General features: G+C 43.7%; 1 protein-coding gene across 2 annotated transcripts in view; it reads left to right on the plus strand.

The window, feature by feature from the left end:
* Window positions 1-5,810: 5,810 nt before the first annotated feature.
* VCL (vinculin) overlaps window positions 5,811-18,506 on the plus strand; it is a 68,456-nt gene continuing 55,760 nt past the window's right edge. For both annotated transcript variants that reach the window (XM_069980838.1, XM_069980839.1), the window contains exon 1: window positions 5,811-6,277. In XM_069980838.1, coding sequence (XP_069836939.1) covers window positions 6,110-6,277 — 168 coding nt within the window. In that variant the 5' untranslated portion in view covers window positions 5,811-6,109. The remainder of the gene's footprint in view (window positions 6,278-18,506) is intronic.

The following is an 18,506-nucleotide window of genomic DNA, read 5'->3' on the forward strand; positions in this document are numbered from 1 at the left end:
GGAAAAGGGCATTCAGCTACATGCAATTTCCCCCCTCTGTATATGACTTAAAAGGAACAGGGGAATCAATGTTGTATACATTAGACTGCCCAGTGATCTATTGATTCTGGGTTAAAATATATTAATCGTATAATCATATAAGATTAATCAAGAAAGGGTTTTTGTTTCTTAGCAGCTAAAGCTTTGTCACTGGAAACCAGCAACAGTCTCCCTACTGGGTGAATGGATAGATGAAAGGGGAGAAGTGGTGCAGCTCACAGGTCTAAGTGCAAATGACTGAGGTTAAAATATATAGTCTGCCCCTACCTATAGTGGCATATGAGTACCAAGAAGTGTAAACAAAAATTATATAGTCCTCTAAGTCACAGCAGCCCTATGTGATATAGTATTGAAACATAATAAAATAACAACATAAAATGCTGATTTAATTAGAATATATAAAATCACATATAATGATCATGGAAACAATAAAGTACAATAAAAGATACTAGTAAAAATGCCGCCGGGCCCTGGTGGGAAAATAAATAAATGAATATTTGGATACCAGCACTGCGGGTTAAGTTTGTAACATCACCCATTACAGACTTAACCCGCAGTGCTGGTATCCAAATATTCATTTATTTATTTTCCCGCCAGGGCCCGAATGGATAGATGAGGTCAGTTACCTCACATGTAAGGAAAATATCGTAGCTGATGAGTTTCTTCCAACCTGGACCATTTCAGACAGAATTGTTCATAAATTCAAGGTAAAAACCTTACATGTAGGAAATTGATTATATTCTCCATCCCTACCCTTTCCCTCCTGTTTCCTAAAAGGGAATGTGTCATCAGAAAATGACTTATTTTCTGTTTTTATATTGCTTTTATGTTAAACATATTTTTAAAACATTTTTAGTGATTTTTTTTTAATTTTCCATTTTTCTATCTATATAATAAAATAATCCTGAGATCTTGCAGTTTTCATTCTCACCACTGGGGCTAAAATGAAACTGAGACTTCCTGTTGTTTCTGTGGTAATAAAAGGAGGCTGCTGTAAAGTGATCTGTACAGAATTGCAGCAACATGTGACATCAGTAAATAGACAAGACTATATAAAATCATCAGAGTGCACTAGCCCATTAAAAAGCAATAGCCGACACCTGCAGTGCCTAGGCCAAGTAAGATGGGGATGAGAAGGATGCAGCATAAAGACACTCAGTGGGCAACAGTGAACACATGAAGTGGTAACCAAGCAGGAACATGACACAGTGGCACACAGGGGACAATACAATTATATCAGTATTTTAATAGAAGCTTCCTTCTGGTTTCAGGTTTCCAGTACTCATAGAATAAGTATTTAGGTCCAAACTTTTGTCTCTTTTTTTCTTCCTCTGGATACCCTGTATTAAAGTATCTGGGTATGCACATTAATGTACCAATTCTTCTTAAATTTAGGAGCTGACGTAAACATTAAATGTGTGGAAATTGGACATCTAGGACCCCTATTGATTCAGAAAATTGGGTACACCACTTTTGGTGTACTTTTGTTACTTTTGACATTGCATTGTGCAGAGATTGGGGTTTACCCATAACCTAAGCAGAATTCTTGAATATGACATGGGTTATTGCAGCTCAGTTCCATTGAAGTACATGACAGTTTAGAAGATAGCAGACATGGTTTTCTCATCCTGTGGAACGCCTTTACATGTAACATTTGCACAGTGGTACCTTGGTTTAAGAGTAACTTGGATTAAGAGCGTTTTGGAAGAAGAGCTCACAGTTTTTCAACTGTGCTGCATGTATGTGCCCACATCTGCTTGGATCATTCCTTTATACTCCCTGCAGTCTCTGTCAGCTCTTGTGTTTCCCATCCTCTATAATGTGCCTGCACTTACACTCAGTCATATGCACTGCTGCTATAATGTGCCTGCACTTACACTCAAACTGCTGTATGTAAAGTTTCTGTCTATGTTCTCCTGCACAGCTCTGAAATTTTCTCACTTCCTGATTGGTCCATGCTGAACACACACCCCTTACCCATTACGGTCATGTGACCACACAGACCTCTGACAGCAGCCCTGCTTCTGTTTTCTAGCCTTTTGTACTACGCTACTGCATTATGAGGATCTGCAGTTCCATCCTCTATCTACAAACTGCTGTTGTTTTCAGGTTTATGCACTGACTATACATTATACTCCACATATTCAGCTGTTTCTCATTGTTTGTTTCATCTGTTTTACCACTGTATATTCTCAGGAATACAGTGAGATGTTATATAGCAATAGTGTATCCTAGCCAAATGTAGAAGTATGTCAGCCCTACAAAGGTCAGGTATGTCCAAAAAATGTACTAGAAAAAATTATTGGAAGTCTTATGCTGACTGGATAAAACATATTACAGTACAACAAGGAAATCGTTGATAGTGACCCAGGCAGGTCAGGTGGTCGTTATAGGATATATATATTACAGTAAAATTACAGTATTACATATAAAGTGCAGAAAATTTAAATAAAACTTTTATCCCAGGACCGTGATTTGGCATAGTCACTGAACTTCTGGCTAGCTTCTCATATCATTGTATTTGAAAGTCTCTTTGTACTGTTCGCAATTCTAATCATGAAATCAGTTGATGGATAGGAAGTGGTTTCAGACCACATGTGGGGTAATCATACTGAGAAACTAAGGTTACATTACCACAACATGAAACATAAAAAGACTTTTACACATGCTCCATCTGTACTGTTTTTCAAAGACACATCTTAGAGAGTGAAAAATAAAAGTTTTTTTTGGTTTTGGTTAAAACCATAAGCAATCGCTTACAGTGTGGCTGTCAGTTCAGAATCTGCTGTCTGGTGAGTGTACATGGGGAATAGCATTATATAACTTGTATATGGCATATACATTACCTAGGCATATACAGTAATTCCAGAGTACTGGTGCCAGCTTCACAGTTCGGCCGCACCTACTTCACAGCCCAGAGGACTAACATGAAGGCACTGATAATCACCAGATGACAAAGCTGCCTGGGCCAATAAACTGGGTACCATCTTCTGCACCAACCATATATATGTTTAGGGAAATGGACCAAATGTAGTCACAATTAAACTATGTTTGATCCAGTCAAGTCAATGGGCCCACATGGAGCATGTTGAGGATGCCAATGTATAGCCTGACACAATGCTAAAAACATGATGTGAATATGTCCTAATGTTGTCATACTTTTCTGTCTCTATGATAGTGGGGTCTATCTCACTTTTCTATGGGGTCCTATGAATTGTTGGTTCACCATGGGCAGAGGCCTGACGGCCAGCAGAGTTAGAAAAGAAGAGCAGCAGAAGGTAGGAAAGCAGCCCTGGCTCTCTGCATCTTATAAGAGGAACAGAGGGTGAATTAAGGCTACTAGTTAGACAGGCATTAAGGGACTGAGAACCTGGTGTGTGTGTGTGTGGGGGGGGGGGGGGGGGGTCCTTAAAGGGGTTGTCCAGCGAAAATCTTTTTCTTTAAAATCAACTGTTATCAGAAAGTTATATAGTTTTGTTATTTACTTCTATAAAAAAAAAATCTCAAGTCTTCCCGTACATCTAAGCTACTATATATCTTGCAGGAAATGTTTTATTTTCAGTCTGACACAGTGCTCTCTGCTGACATCTCTGGCCAAGACAGGAACTCTGTCTCTGTTTTCTATGAATCCCCATAGAAAACCTCTCCTGCTCTGGACAGTTCCTGTCTTGACCAGAGATGTCAGCAGAGAGCACTGTGTCAGACTGAAAATAAAACATATCCTGCATGACATACAGCAGCTAATAAGTATGGGAAGACTTGAGATTTTTTAATAGAAGAAAATTACAAATCTATATAACTTTCTGACACCAGTTGATTTGAAAGAAAAAGATTTTCGCTGGAGTACCCCTTTAAGGCATACCTTCCAACTTTTTGGACAGCCAAAGAGGGACACTTGTAAGTGTACAGACATTTCTATACATTTTGATTCAAGGATGCAATCACACATACAGGATCTGCTGCAGATTAATGCATTTAGTTACATTGATATCTGCAAATCTGCAGCAGATCCTGTAGGTGTGACTGTATCCTTAGGTCTCATTCACACATCAGTAACCCTGTCTGTAATTGCGGACCTGCGGACAGGATTACAAATGTGTTTCAGTAACTGTCCGCGTTTGCAGGGACCCACTGATTCAAATAGGTGACACGGACACACAATGGCTTAATCATTTTTTTGTGTCACGGATCATGTCCCTGAAACGGATCTGTAACACCTACAGATGTGTGTATGGGGCCACAGAAATCAATGAGTCTGCATGTGTGATAGGGGCCACAATGTCACATCCAAATTCATCTGAATATAACAATTTTTAGAATCTAACTTTTACCACATAATAGAATAATAGGCATAAGTGTCTATTATACAGTAAGAAACCAGACACTTTCTAGAGCAATATAAAAAGTTTATTAAAGGGGTAGTGCGGCGCTAAACAATTATTCACTAAATAACACACATTACAAAGTTATACAACTTTGTAATGTATGTTATGTTAGTGAATGGCCCCCTTCCCCGTGTAACCCCCCACCCCCCCCCCCACCCATGCTAGACCCGAAAGTGTAGTGCTCTATACTCACCTGATCCGTGTCGACCCCCGTCCGCCATCTTGGCACAATGATGTCATCTTCGGGCGGCCGGCCGAACCGCTCCGACCGTCCCTCGTGCCGGCCGCCCTCTGCCGCATCATCAGCTGCTCAGCCGCGATTGGCTGAGCATAACTGTGCTTAGCCAATCGCGGCTGAGCGGCTGGTGATGCGGCAGAGGGGGCCGGCATGAGGGACGGATAGTTGTATAACTTTGTAATGTGTGTTATTTTGTGAATAAATGTTTAGCGCTGCACTACCCCTTTAATGCAAATCTCTTTCTTAGGTAAAAAAGAGGGACGTGGGTCAAAAGTAGGGACTGTCCCTCCAAAGAGGGACAGTTAGGAGGTATGCTTAAGGTACCCACACACATTCATTATACTCTTAAATGTTCGGCTCAGCTGAACGTTCATGTCTCCCCCATAAAATGAAGAGGGGTGGGGTGGGGGGCAGTGGCTTTTTCTTTGTGGAAAGCAGTAGTTCAGTGTTTGACAATATATAATAGAAATTGATAGTTGTGTATGCCATGGTCATAGAGACTGACCTCCCAATGGTTGCACTCATGCAGAATGTTACACATCAGGAGGAGCTGACATTACTGATATATACTGGGAAAAGTCCCAGGATAACTTGTAATTTATTCATGCAAATCTGGGCTAAGTAGTCAAGTGGGCAGTCCTACTCAGGAACTGACAGATCTCATTATACATACTTCTATAAAGACACGTCAATCACCAATTAGCACCACCCACTTGACTACTAAGCCCAGAACACCTCCTGCTGCTCTATAACAAAAGATGGCACATAAGACAGGTTGCCTATAACATACAGACTTTGTATACCAACTAAAACCCATTTTTAATATGGCCATATTCTGCTCACTCAGCTCACTGAGCACAGTACAGTACACATGGATGGAGCAACCAGTGTCTCCAGCTCCATCCTCAGCTCTCCAGCCGCCTTCTCAGCTCACTCTCCACATTCTTCTCCCTCTGCGATGACGTCATAGCCCTAGGAATCCCTCTCTGATTCTAGGGTTCTCCTTATAAGGTGATCGCAGGGTGTGACGTCGCCGTCAAGGGCTCCAAGAGTAACGTCGCTTGACGTGATTGATTTAGGCAGCAGCCAATACGTTTTAAGGGAGGAGGCGGGGGCGTGGCTTGGCTGTCTAGGTCCCTTGTACGTAGGAAGGCGGGGTACGGTGATGTCACCGGGAGAGACAGGAGTTGGGAGTGTTGTCTGGAAGTGTCCGGAGACTGAAGGTACCCGGATTGGGTGAGAAGCGACAGTCCGTAACGTGCTGCCCGGACACGAGCTGCCGCACACACGCCGCCCGGGATTGTAGGCGAGGGGTGAGCCCAGGGTCGGGCACGGTGCCCTCAGCGCGCGGGTCCGGTGGCTGCAGAACACTGACAGCGGCTTCAGCTGTGCCCATAGGCAGCATTTCTGGCTCTCCTGGTGGCTGAGTGCACGCAGAGCCGCAGCCATGCCTGTCTTCCACACCAAAACTATAGAAAGTATCCTGGAGCCGGTGGCCCAGCAGATCTCCCACCTGGTCATCATGCACGAAGAAGGGGAGGTGGATGGGAAGGCCATCCCGGAGCTGACGGCACCTGTGGCGGCCGTGCAGTCAGCGGTCAGCAACCTGGTCAGGGTAAGTGCTCCTGGGGTGTGTGCAATGTCCTTTGGATGTCTGCCCTCTAGTGGGGGTGTCTGCAATGTCCTGAGGTGCCTGCCCCCTAGTGGGGGTGTCTACAATGTCCGGGGGTGTCTGCAATGTCCTGAGGTGCCTGCCCAATGTCCTGGGGTGTCTGCCCTCTAGTGGGGGGCATCTGTCATGCACCCTGTACTGGGGATCCCCTCCCTCTAATGGGGATATCTCCCCTGTGTGCTGCCCTGGTGGTGTCTGCCCTCTAGTGTGGGGCATCTGTTCTGCACCCTGTCCTGTGGATGCCTTTCCTCTAGTGGGGGGCATCTGCCCTTTTCCCTGTCCTGGGGGTGCATTCTCTCTAGTGGGGGTATCTGTCCTGTGGATATCTGCCCTGTGTGCTGTCCTGGGGGATGTCTTCCCTCTAGGGGGTGTATTGGCCCTGTGCCTTGTCTTAGGGATGTCTGACCACTCCTGGGGGGTGTCCACCTTGCCCCTTATCTTAGGGGGTGTTAGCTCTGCACCCTGTCCTTGGGGGGTGTCAGCTCTGTCTTAGGGGTATCCTCATCTACAATGGAGGACCAAGTATAACAGAGTAACATGATCTGTACGTTGTGAATTCCTCCCGCTATATCTGCTGCAACATAAGCTTCCCATCTCCCTAGATGCAGCAGACACCATTCGCCGTGATCCGTGCACGTTGCTGGCCGTCCCAGCTACAGATCTTACTCTCTCAGCTCTAGTCCATTTTTATGATTAGAACATTCAGAACTTGCTCCCTGCAGTTCTTTGAGTCATGTGTCAGGAATGTGACCCCCTCTTTTCATGCGCTTCAATAAAAATGAGTTTTTGTCCCCGCTGACCCCTCAGCTATTACTTATTGCACTGTATTCCACTGATTTAAGGAGATTGGTGTTTAGACCGGCTTATAGCAGAGTACAGCTGCATCTTCCTGCCACTAGTCCCAGTCTGACTGCAGGTCTGATGACACAAACTGACACCTGTCAATGGTGGTCGGGGGGATCGGACTATATGTGCTTTATATTATACTGACACATATGCATCCATAGGGTCATGGCTTACACCCATCTGTCTAAGGTTGTGTTCTCCCGTTGCTGTTACTTTTTTTCAGTAAGATCTGATGGGATTCTGCACTGTGATAAGTCATGAAGTTTATAACCCACAGACAGGCTTATAGTATAGCTAAGGCCGATAAACATCCCAGGGGGTAAATATTGTGTCTCTGCCATCCATCATGGTGTCGGATAAATGTAGACTCTGGGTGTTGTCATTCATTTGTGTCCATATCATATTTCCCTGGGTACATTTTCAAGACTGTCACATAAGGATACAGTGTCGTGTTACAGTGTCTATAGATTGCCTGCTTCCTGCTGTCTACTAAATGTTTCCATTCATAGAATGTTGAGAAATTGTAAGAACTTTGGCGCAGAGTGGGACTCTAGTCCCTATGGCCCTGTGGGCTGCTCGTCCTACTAACCTTTCTTTACCAATGTGGTTTCATAATCTGGTGGAAATGGCCAAGAGCTTCTGGTGGTTGTGCAGAAGAAGTGAGATATTAATACTAATAATATTAGGACTAAGCAGCTCAGCAGTTGCCCCTTGGGTCCCCCAGGGATCTGTTACTAGCTGCATTCCATGTGTCAGGCAGCTGGGAGCGGAGGGGGCGGTTGTCCTCCACTATTAGAGAGAGAGGAAATGTTGGCTTATTAAAATTCCATAACAATCTGTCCGGTGAGACTTTTTGGAAAACCCTCCGATGGTCAGGAACAAGACCACGTGACTGTGCCACAGTGGTTAAAAACATTGCCGAGGACACCGGTACTTGAGAAGCCGAAAGATGCTGTGGTTGTCATGAATTTCCTTTCACTTCTCCTTTGCATCTTAGAAGCTAGGTAGCCAGTGCTTCTGCGTTCCGATTCGGTACAGATACCACAATGCATCGAAATTGGATTTTACCATCCCATTGCACTTTTCTGGTGAATGTGAAAATCCAATTTCAATGCATTGTGGTGGTACCGTCCCCCATCATCCACATAGATCCAGTTCCTATACACGGTGTCCTTAATATTCATGCACACAGTATACCCTGTAAATACAGGTCTTGAGTGACCGAAACATCCACAGCAGTGATAAGGTATAATAAAATGCATACTGAATCTCCATTAGCAGTGTTGGGAACTGTGAATCTTTTTTACATTGCATACATAATACTTTTGATATCTGTTTTAACTGCCCCCCCCCCCACCCCGATTGGAGTGCGCAGACATATTACCAGTTACATAACACTTTGAAGCAGAGAAACGCAAGAAAGAGCTCTGTTAAGTGCTGTTGATGCACTGAATATGTGCAGTTACGTTTTTTTTTTTTTTTTGTGACTTTGTGAGTAATGGCCTATCAATCCTCAGGATAGACTATCAATATATAGTCAGTGGGGTGCTGACACAAGGCAACCCCGCCGGTCAGCTGTTCGGCAGAGCAGCTGCTCTTGGTTGTAGACAGTGAAAGGAGCCATAAGCCTGAGGTTTGTTTGCTTTGAAGTGGCCTTACCAGGTAACCACAGCCAAGCGCTCACTGACATGAATAGAAGCAAAACTGCAGTAACTCAGCACATCCACTATACAATGAACGGCGCTGTGTACAACCAGTGATCTGTGAAGGTGAGGGTATTCAAATCCCACTAATCCGATATTGATGGTCAAGCCTGATAGAAGTCCTGGAAATTCCTTAAAATAACAGTAAAAAGGTGTGCACATGACACAGGAGGGGACTGCCAAAGTTAGTGATGAGCTGTAGTGTCATGTGCACTACGTATGCTATGTGTTCTGGTGGGGGACATTATGGCGGACTAATTGGAAATTGGGCACTTGTGAATACGTCTATTACAGATATATTTTTCGGACATGTGGAGGCCTTACCTAACAATCAAACAAGAGACATTTGTTCCTCAATCAGCTGATTGTGTGGCTCTCAAAAGTCTTATTAGCCGCCCGCACAGCTCCCCATGTAAACGGGATGTGCTGCTAACAGTGATGTAAGTGCAGAACTACACGAACCATCCAGGCCCTGCCCACACACAAGGCTGCATTCCAATATGCAGAGGAAGCCCTGTTTATTTACCAATAGCTGCGTAATGGTGCTGGGGTTATTGGTAGTATTGGTCATGGGGCACGGCTTTAAGGCTTCTTTTAATTATTGCTGATCAACTAGTAGTGGTCTCTACATTGCATGGCAGCTCCCATTAGTAGTCTGGGTATTGCTGGCCTTTATCCCTGCAGTTGTTAGTTAGACACATATACTTTAGATGACTAAAACAATTTCTAGCATGTAATACACCACTAGTGTTGCACTGGACGATAATGGTAGAGAGGCTGTGCTGGAATTGTGATTTTTCTTTGTCAACAACCCAATAATCTGATGGTTTGCAGTGCTTCTAGAAAAAGCTGTCATTACCTTGACTTCTCTGATATGAGTGGGATGAAGATGGAGAAAAAGTCCTTGTCCTATTGTTGAGTAGCTTATTGTTGGGCCTTGAAAGGCTTTGCTAGAATGCCATCACTACATGCACCATCCCAAAATGTTGTCCTGTCAACGAAGCCTTGTGTAAAGTTCCCAAAATGTCATCTTGCCATAAGACCTCATTCACATGATTAAGCCGTGTGCAATTAGCCTGTATGGGGGATAGAGTCCTTGCATGGCACCATGTTATGAAGCAAATATTCCTTTGGAACAATATTCATCATAGCTTAGCTAGTCATAGTGACAGTGTGTTGTAGATGTGCTGTCTGGTGCTACAGCTCATCCTTGTTTAGGTAATTGGTGGGCTTCCACACTTAAGGTGCGTTTACACGAAGCGATAATTGGCCCGATCGTAACATTAAAGATGTCAGAGTAACGATTTTTTTTCATAGCTATCAGCATTTAGATAATTCGCTTGCGATCGCTTAAGCCTATTTCACACATTGGTTAAATCGGCGAATGGCTGTTTACACGGAACGATCTGTGAATTTTTTGTGAATGACGATTTGAGAACATGTTGAAAGATCAAAATGAACGATTTTTCGTTCGTCGTTTGATCGTTCGCTGCGTTTACACGTACGATTACCGTTCAAATTCGATAGTTATCGCGCAAATTTGCACGATAATCGTTACGTATAAACGCACCATTACAGACTCTTATCCATCACACAAGGATCGCAGACCCTAATGGTCCATTTACACAAAGATTATCTGAGAGATTATCTGCCAAAGATTTAAAGCCAAAGCCAGGAATGGATTTGAAAAGAGTAGAAATCCCAGGCTTTCCTTTATGACCTAATATCTGTTTATAGTCTGTTTCTGGCTTTGGCTTCAAATCTTTGGCAGATAATCTGTCAGATAATCTTTCTGTGTGCAGTTATTAATTAGTCCCAAACAAACTCAAGTCAGCTGGAAAATGAAGACCTTATACAGTGAGTGACTTACCTGTTAGTTCATTTATTCTCAGTGTATTTTGTGTACATTGCTCCTATCTTTGCTGTTCTCTTTCGGCACAATCCTTCCCTTTTTAGGAAATCTATGACCTACAGTCCTCAGAATGAATGAGCGTATTCTGCACCTCACAGTTGCTTCTGAAATATGTCCTAAATAAATGTAGGGTATTCCCCCTCCCCTGCTTTCAACATGCCTGATCTTCTTTTCCTTCGGTAGACATTTATTTGTGGATTCAGCATATTGCACTCTCCCTACTAAAATAAACCTGTATTCCACTGTTTTCTACTGAGAAGGGAGAGATGGCTGTCTGGAGAGATAGCCCTCATCTATCTGATGTGTGTAGTGGTCTCCCAGCATAACCCTGTGTTCTTGATACTTTGTGGTGTGACTTGTGCTTAGCTTAAGTCTTAGGGCCAGTTCACATTGTGGAAAACAGGGGGAAATTCCAAGCGGAAATACTTTGTCATTTTTTAAGTTTAGAATTTTTTTTCCCTTGCACTGAGAGAGTCTTTACTGCTCTATGTAGAAGTAGGATGCAACTAAAAGAGGTGTCCTACCATTCTGGCTCATATCGCCTTCTAAAAGTGGCCACACAGAGCAGCTCTAGACTATCTGGAGACAGGGCAGCTGCAGGACAGGTGTCATGTTGCTTTAGTGTTAACTCATTCGCCATTTGTTGTCTAAAGCCTGTATATGTGAGATGCTGCATGAAGAAGTCAGATGTTTTCAGGGAAGCCTACTTAGTGTGATCAACATGTATTGTGTGTGCCCCTTGTAGTTCTCCTGTCATTAGACCCATGACTGTAGTGTTATGAGTTGTGACCCTGAACACAGGCCCCAGCATCCTCTTGGTCAGTCTGGTGAGGTGCAGGCATCTTTTTTTTTTTTTTTTCTTTTTTCTTTTGGGTGAGGCTCCAGTAGAAAAAGGTTGAGAAGCACTGCTGTATTGGATAAGTATCTTGATCTCAATTAAGACGACACCATGAAAGAAAGGGGAAGGGAAACTCCAAAAAGTGGATATGTGTATCTCATTGCTGCTTATTAGCTTGTGGAAAAAACCTAATAACCTAACAACTAAACTCTAGATAGAATAGAAAAGATGTAAAAAATCAAACAAACACCAAGCAGCTGGTAGTTAATGCATTGTGTGACTTAACTAAAATAAAAGTTAAAGGGGGATTCCAGGAATAAATAGGACAATAGGTACGGTAAATTTATATAAGTTTGTCATTTACTGAAAATTGCTGTTTTGAGGGACTTTTGTGACCTTTCATGCACAGCAGGAAGTTTATCAGTTCCCATTCTCCCTGCTGCCCCCTCCTGTACATGTTGAGCAGACAGTAGTAGGAGATTGATGGGCTTTGGCCTGCAAACCCATGTTTGTGAGGGCTCAGTGTGAGGACCTGCTGGTCAGCAGCCGTACTGTAGGCAGGAGTGTCTGCTGGTGGTAAGGCCAGGAAACCTAATGCTGCTCACCTGCCCCTGGGGTGGAGATACAAGTGGGTGGTGATGGCTTCAGTACTGCTGCTGACTTTACATTTGCGGGGTTGGTGTGAAAGCGGGTTTTCCCTTTGTTCTCCTGTCCCATACACACAGCACTGTTCATGAAGCCTCACAGTTCTCCACACTGTACAGATATCAAGCCTGGTTGCCTCTGACATATTACGATCAGACGATTAATAGAAATCCCTATTATAACGATCTAAGTGGAAGGGCTCTTAATTTATAATGTAAGCTACCCTATATTATATAGCAGCTTGCATATATCTTATATGAAGACAATTCTGCCATTATGGCATTCCCATCCAGGTCTATAGATCAGGCTACTTTGGGCTGTGGTGGGGAACTGTTTCCAGCTGTGTGTGATATTCTGAGTATTTTAGTGTTAGTAAGGGTCCATTTACACAGAAAGATTTCTGTTAGATTATCTATCTGCCATAGATTTATAGCCAAAGCCAGGAACAGACTATAAACAGAGATCAGGTCATAAAGGAAAGACTGAGATTTCTCCTCTTTTCAAACCCATTCCTGGCTTTGGCTTTAAATCTTTGGCAGATAATCTGTCAGATAATCTTTCTGTGTAAATGGACCCTAAGGTATGGAGGACGCTGTAGAGGCTGACCATGGTGGCCACATGGACTGAGGGTAAGAAGGCCTTGATTCACCAGGCATATAAGATTTGTTTTTTCCAACACTACTAGGTGGATCAGATGTAACTAATGTAAACACAAAAAAAGAGAGGGCGTGGCGCCTCCTGGTGTAGTATGTCAAACCAATTTAGGAAGGGAAAAGGATGAGTAGCACTCACCTGCAAGGATAGGCACAACTCTATGTAGCACATGTGAGGTAGGATGAAGCACCGCAGCTCCTGCCAGGGGTACGTCAAGAGAGGCGTACCAATTGTAATCTTGAAAGCGGGCCACGACAGGCTCTTGGACCATAGGATCCTGGCTTTGTATGGGCGCAGATGCTCAGTAAAACCACACTGTAAAGTGGTTTATTCCATATAAGAGATTTATTAGATACACAACGCGTTTCGGCCTCCAATTCCAGGGGGGCCTTTCTCAAGTGACACTACTAGTTGGATCAGATGTAACTAATGTGTCTGACCTTTTTTTTTTTTTTTTTTTTTTTTTTGGTGTATAGTTTATCATTTTACAGCCCTGGTTGTTTTCTGGCCAAGCTGTGTAGCTGTGCTGGCAATACCATTACTGACAGTTTAGGATCACCAGGGGGTCCGCCTGTTACACCACGTGACTGCACATCAGACTTGCTGAATTACATTGCACCTGCTGTGTAGACTGAAAGTCACTTTCACTATTCATTTCTATGGGAAAGACATCAAGCATCCCATATTACAAAGCATGTTTATTTCAATTGTTTTTACACCATTATGTTTTAGTAGCTTTTCTAATGGTGCGTTTACACAGACAGATTTATCTGACAGATCTTTGAAGCCAAAACCAGGAACAGACTATAAACAGGGAAAAGATCATAAAGGAAAGACTGACATTTCTCCTGTTTTCAAATCCATTCCTGACTTTGGCTTCAAAAATCTGTCAGATAAATCTCTCTGTGTAAACGCACCATTAGACTACATTAAATATAATCAATAAAGTGCATTAAAAAAGAATAATCAGGCGTTTGGACAGAGAAAACCCTTTGATAGACGACGCCTGTTCGGCCTGTGGCTTGCTCTTATGGCTTCTATTCTGCCTACAGGAGGTCCTGGGTAAGGGCCCTATTACAACTAACTTAGATCTGAACCTAAAATCATTGTTAATCATTCGCTAATCGTTCGCTGTAATTCCACATTTGTTCGCTCAAGTTCCGCATTTGTTCTCTAATCGTTCCGTTTAATTGCACATTGCTCATTGTTTTGCTGAGATCAGATGGAGTAAACGATTGTAGTAACGATCATAGTAGCGATTATAACTAATGACTATCGTTCTGTGTAATATGGTGAACAATTTCAGGTTAACGATAAACAATCTCGTTTGTGATCATTTATCGTTAATCGTTAAAAATCGCCTAGTCTAATAGGACCCTAAGAGAGCTGATAAAAGAAGGCTAAGCGATAATTAGTATTTACATTTTAGCAGTTTTCGTCAACTTTTTTTTTTTTATCATTTACTATTTGTTCCTGTAGAACAGGGGTGTCAAACTCAAATACACAGTGGGCCAAAATTAAAAAAATTTAACAAAGTCGCGGGCCAACCATGATTATTGAAGCGCGAATGTAGCGATGACATGATAAATTGCTATGACATAATTAAACCCCAATTCATGTAATAGCCAACCACCCCAATATTGCCTCATGTAGTAGCTAACCCAACAAAAACTGCCCTACATATTAGCCAGCCCTCCCAATAGTGCCCAAATAGTAGTCAACCCCCCAAGTGTCCCATATAGTAGCCAGCCCTCCCCAATAGTATCATATAGCAGCCAGTCCTCCCCAATAATCTTTTATAGTAGCCAGCCTTCCCAAAAGTACCCAAATAGTATCCAGCCCCCCAAGTGTCCCATATAGTAGCCAGCCCTCCCCAATAGTCTCATACAGTTGCCAGCCCTCCCCTGTAGTCTCACATATTAGCCAGTCCTCCCTGTAGTCTCATAGAGTAGCCAGCCTTCCCAAAAGTGCCCAAATAGTAGCCAGCCCCCCAAGTGTCCCATATAGTAGCCAGCCCTCCCCTGTAGCCTCATATAGTTGCCAGCCCTCCCCTGTAGTTTCACATATTAGCTAGCTCTCCCCTGTAGTCTCATATAGTAGCCAGCCCCCCAAGTGTCCCATATAGTAGCTAGCCCTTCCCTATAGCCTCATATAGTAGCCAGCCCCCCCAAGTGTCCCATATAGTAGCCAGCCCTCCTCTATAGCCTCATATAGTAGCCAGCCCTCCCCTGTAGTCTCACATATTAGCCAGCCCTCCCAATAGTGCCCATATAGTAGCCAGCTCCCCAAGTGTCCCATATAGTAGCAAGCCCTCCCCTGTAGTCTCACATATTAGCCCAGCCCGGATGATGAGCGTTATTGTCACCAGCGGCCGTGCCAGTGTGAGGGGAGGCGGGGGACGGGAGCGGGCGGCACGGCTGCAACCTATGCTTCCCACAGCACAGGGAGCAGGACAGAGCCGACGGGGAGAACATCGTCACCTAACTCGCCCGCACTAAACCCCTGCCCCCCCCCCCCCCCCCCCCCCCTTGGCGCTCCTCTTTACCTCATCCAAAGCTCCGGGGACTGTGATGAGCGTGATTATCATCAGTGGGTGGCGTGCGAGTTAGGTGGCGATGTTCTCCCCATCGGACCTGTCCGGCTCCACGTCGGCTCAGGTGGCAGAGGGGGTTACCTGTTGACTCCCCCTCACGGCGCCATGGGGATGGGGGGCTTGTGGCGTCTGCTCCGGTGGAAGAGGGGGAGAGGGGGTTACCTACTGTCTCCCCCCTCATGCACATCGGGCGGTCTGTGAGGAGGGAGGCATACCTGTGCTGGACTCCTGGCGGCCACGACCCGGGAATGGTGAGTTGCTGCGCAGGGGAGGCGAGCTCAGTTCAGGACATGCTCCAATGGCAGCACAGGATCTTTTCTTCACATTCTGAACGGGCCAATAATTTACTTTGGCGGGCCAACTGCATGGTAATCAGATTTCTTAGGCGGGCCAAAAAAAATGGCTCTGCGGGCCAGAGTTTGACATGTCTGCTGTAGAACATCTATATGTCCAGACCTGGGGTTTGATCCAGACTGTGCCCACTTGTGCAAACTCGCTGCCCCGAAGAGGAGCAGTGCCCTGATCCTATCGCCTACCCCTGCTCTGCACATAGTGAGGGAACTTACGCCACTTGTGTGTGACTGTTGCACCAGGTAGGAAGACTATTACAACTTTTATAGCAATAGTATGTAGACATAAGTTGTATTCTGCAGATCCTGACAAGTTTACTGTGATTTGCTAAAAATGTAGTGTATGGGGCGGAATGACTGTCCCTCTGTATTTGCTGTTAGCTAAACAGGGCAAGTTGGGCAGGGGTTATCCAGTGCTACAAAAACATGGCCACTTTCTTACAGAGACAACACGACTATTGTCTCCAGTTCAGGTGCGGTTTGCAATTAAACTCCATTCACTTCAATGTAACTGAGCAGCAAAACCCCACCCAAGCTGGAGACAAGAGTGGGGCTGTCTCTGGAAGAAAGTTGCCATGGTTTGCAGCGCTGGTTAACCCCTTTAGGGTACGTTCACACTTACCGAATCCGCAGCTGATTTTCTGCTGCGGATTTGACTAGATGAATGAACACAGCACTAAATCCGGACTGTCAAATCTGCTGCGGATCCGGTGTGTGAAGGTACCCTTCAGGTCTGGACAGACAGCCACAGGTATCACAGCTATCGCTAAGAAGGTGGCATTTCATGTTCAGGTTAGATGTTGAATATTGCTCTGGTTGGCATGGGAAGTGCCACTCTTTCTGTCTGGTATGTGAGGTTAGCAAAGTATATGCAGAAATGTGCAGAATCAGTCTGATGTCTATAATAACTAAAGTTCACATGTTATAACTGTAAATGAAGAACACTATTATTAGCTATTCACTATGGTTATCGCTTCGTAGGAAATGTGAGCGGTGTGTGGAAATGACTGCTGCAGGGTGGCGGTGACGGCTGAAGTGTGTGTAAGGGAAGGGTGTGGTGTGTTCAGGGCCAATTCATGATACTTATCTGCAGATGGACAGTGCACTGGAGGAATGCCAGCTCTGTTGGTAAACACAGCTGTCCCCCACTGAATGCAGTGCCAAGCCTGGATCGGGTGATTGGGTGTCCTGGCCATTGTATGCATAGGGCTGTATGTCCATTCTCTAGTAGTAACATATCTTCGTGTCAGAAGAGGACAGGTTATAGTTGCATATCATGATTCACATCATTTCCTATGTAGATGTTTTGTGCTATGAAGCTAAGTGACCATGGCAAAAACATGCAGACACTGTATATAGAAGACTAACTTGTATATGTGTAGTAACGGTCTATGAAGTCCGTAACACATAGACCTGTCTGTCCACTAACATAGAGCTATACAGCCAGTGGATTGAACATGGGACAGATGTTCGTGCACATGTGGTAATTATGTATTGTAATTTATGATGAAATACAGTGAAGTTCAATATGTATAAAGGCATTGAATAATACAATTCTGAGTAAGATTTTTTTTTTATTTATTTATTTTTTTAAAGTGTTAATCCATTTATTTACTAGCTGCTAGCTATTTACTACTTTGCTAGCTGTCAGCTTTATGCCTAGCACTTAGCACGTCTTATGGTGGTTTTACACGGAACGATTTATCATTTGAATTTGCACGATAACAATCGAATTCGAACGATAATCGTACGTGTAAACGCCGCAAACGATCAAGCGACGAGTGAGAAATCGTTCATTTTGATCTTTAAACAAGTTCTCAAATCGTCGTTGATCGTTCGCAAAAAATTCACAGATCGTTCCGTGTAAACATTCTTTCAACGATTTCACCTATGTGTGAGATAGGCTTAAGCGATCGCATAACAATTTTTCCGTACAATGTATTGTTCCGTCTAAACGCTGATCATTATAAAAAAAAAAAACATTGTTCATTCAAAATCGTTAATCGTGCGATTTGGCGAATTATCGCTCCGTGTAAAACCACCATTACACCACCTAGGCCCTCACCTGGATGCACTTAAAAGCAATCCTGAAGCTTTTGCATTTAAATGATGGTGCAAAGTACTTGTCCCGAGACAACTCATAGATTAGTCAGGCTAGTGCTGGGTTTACACGAAGCGATAATTCGCCCAATCGATCATTTAACGATTTTGAAGCAACAATTTGGTTTTTATAACGATCAGCGTTTAGATGAATAAATCGTTAGAAAAATCATTAGAAAAACTGTAAGAAAAATCGTTATTGCGATCATTTTTAAGATAATTTAAGACCATCTTTTACATAGGGCGAATCGTTGAAAGACTGTTTACACGAAGTGATCTGCGAATTTTTAGCGAACGATGAACGACGATTTGAGAACATGTTGAAAGATCAAAATGAACGATTTTTCGCTCGTTGCTTGATCATTTGCTGTGTTTACATGGAACGATTATCGCTCAAATGCGATCGTTATTTCAAAAATTCGAACGATAATCATTCTATGTAAACGCAGCATAATAGTGCGTTTACACAGAGATTTATTTGACAGATCTTTGAAGCCAAAGCAAGGAATAGACTATAAACAGAGATCAGGT

This window comes from Dendropsophus ebraccatus, chromosome 8 (genome assembly GCF_027789765.1).
Source record: "Dendropsophus ebraccatus isolate aDenEbr1 chromosome 8, aDenEbr1.pat, whole genome shotgun sequence".
In the NCBI taxonomy this organism is placed as follows: Eukaryota; Metazoa; Chordata; class Amphibia; order Anura; family Hylidae; genus Dendropsophus; species Dendropsophus ebraccatus.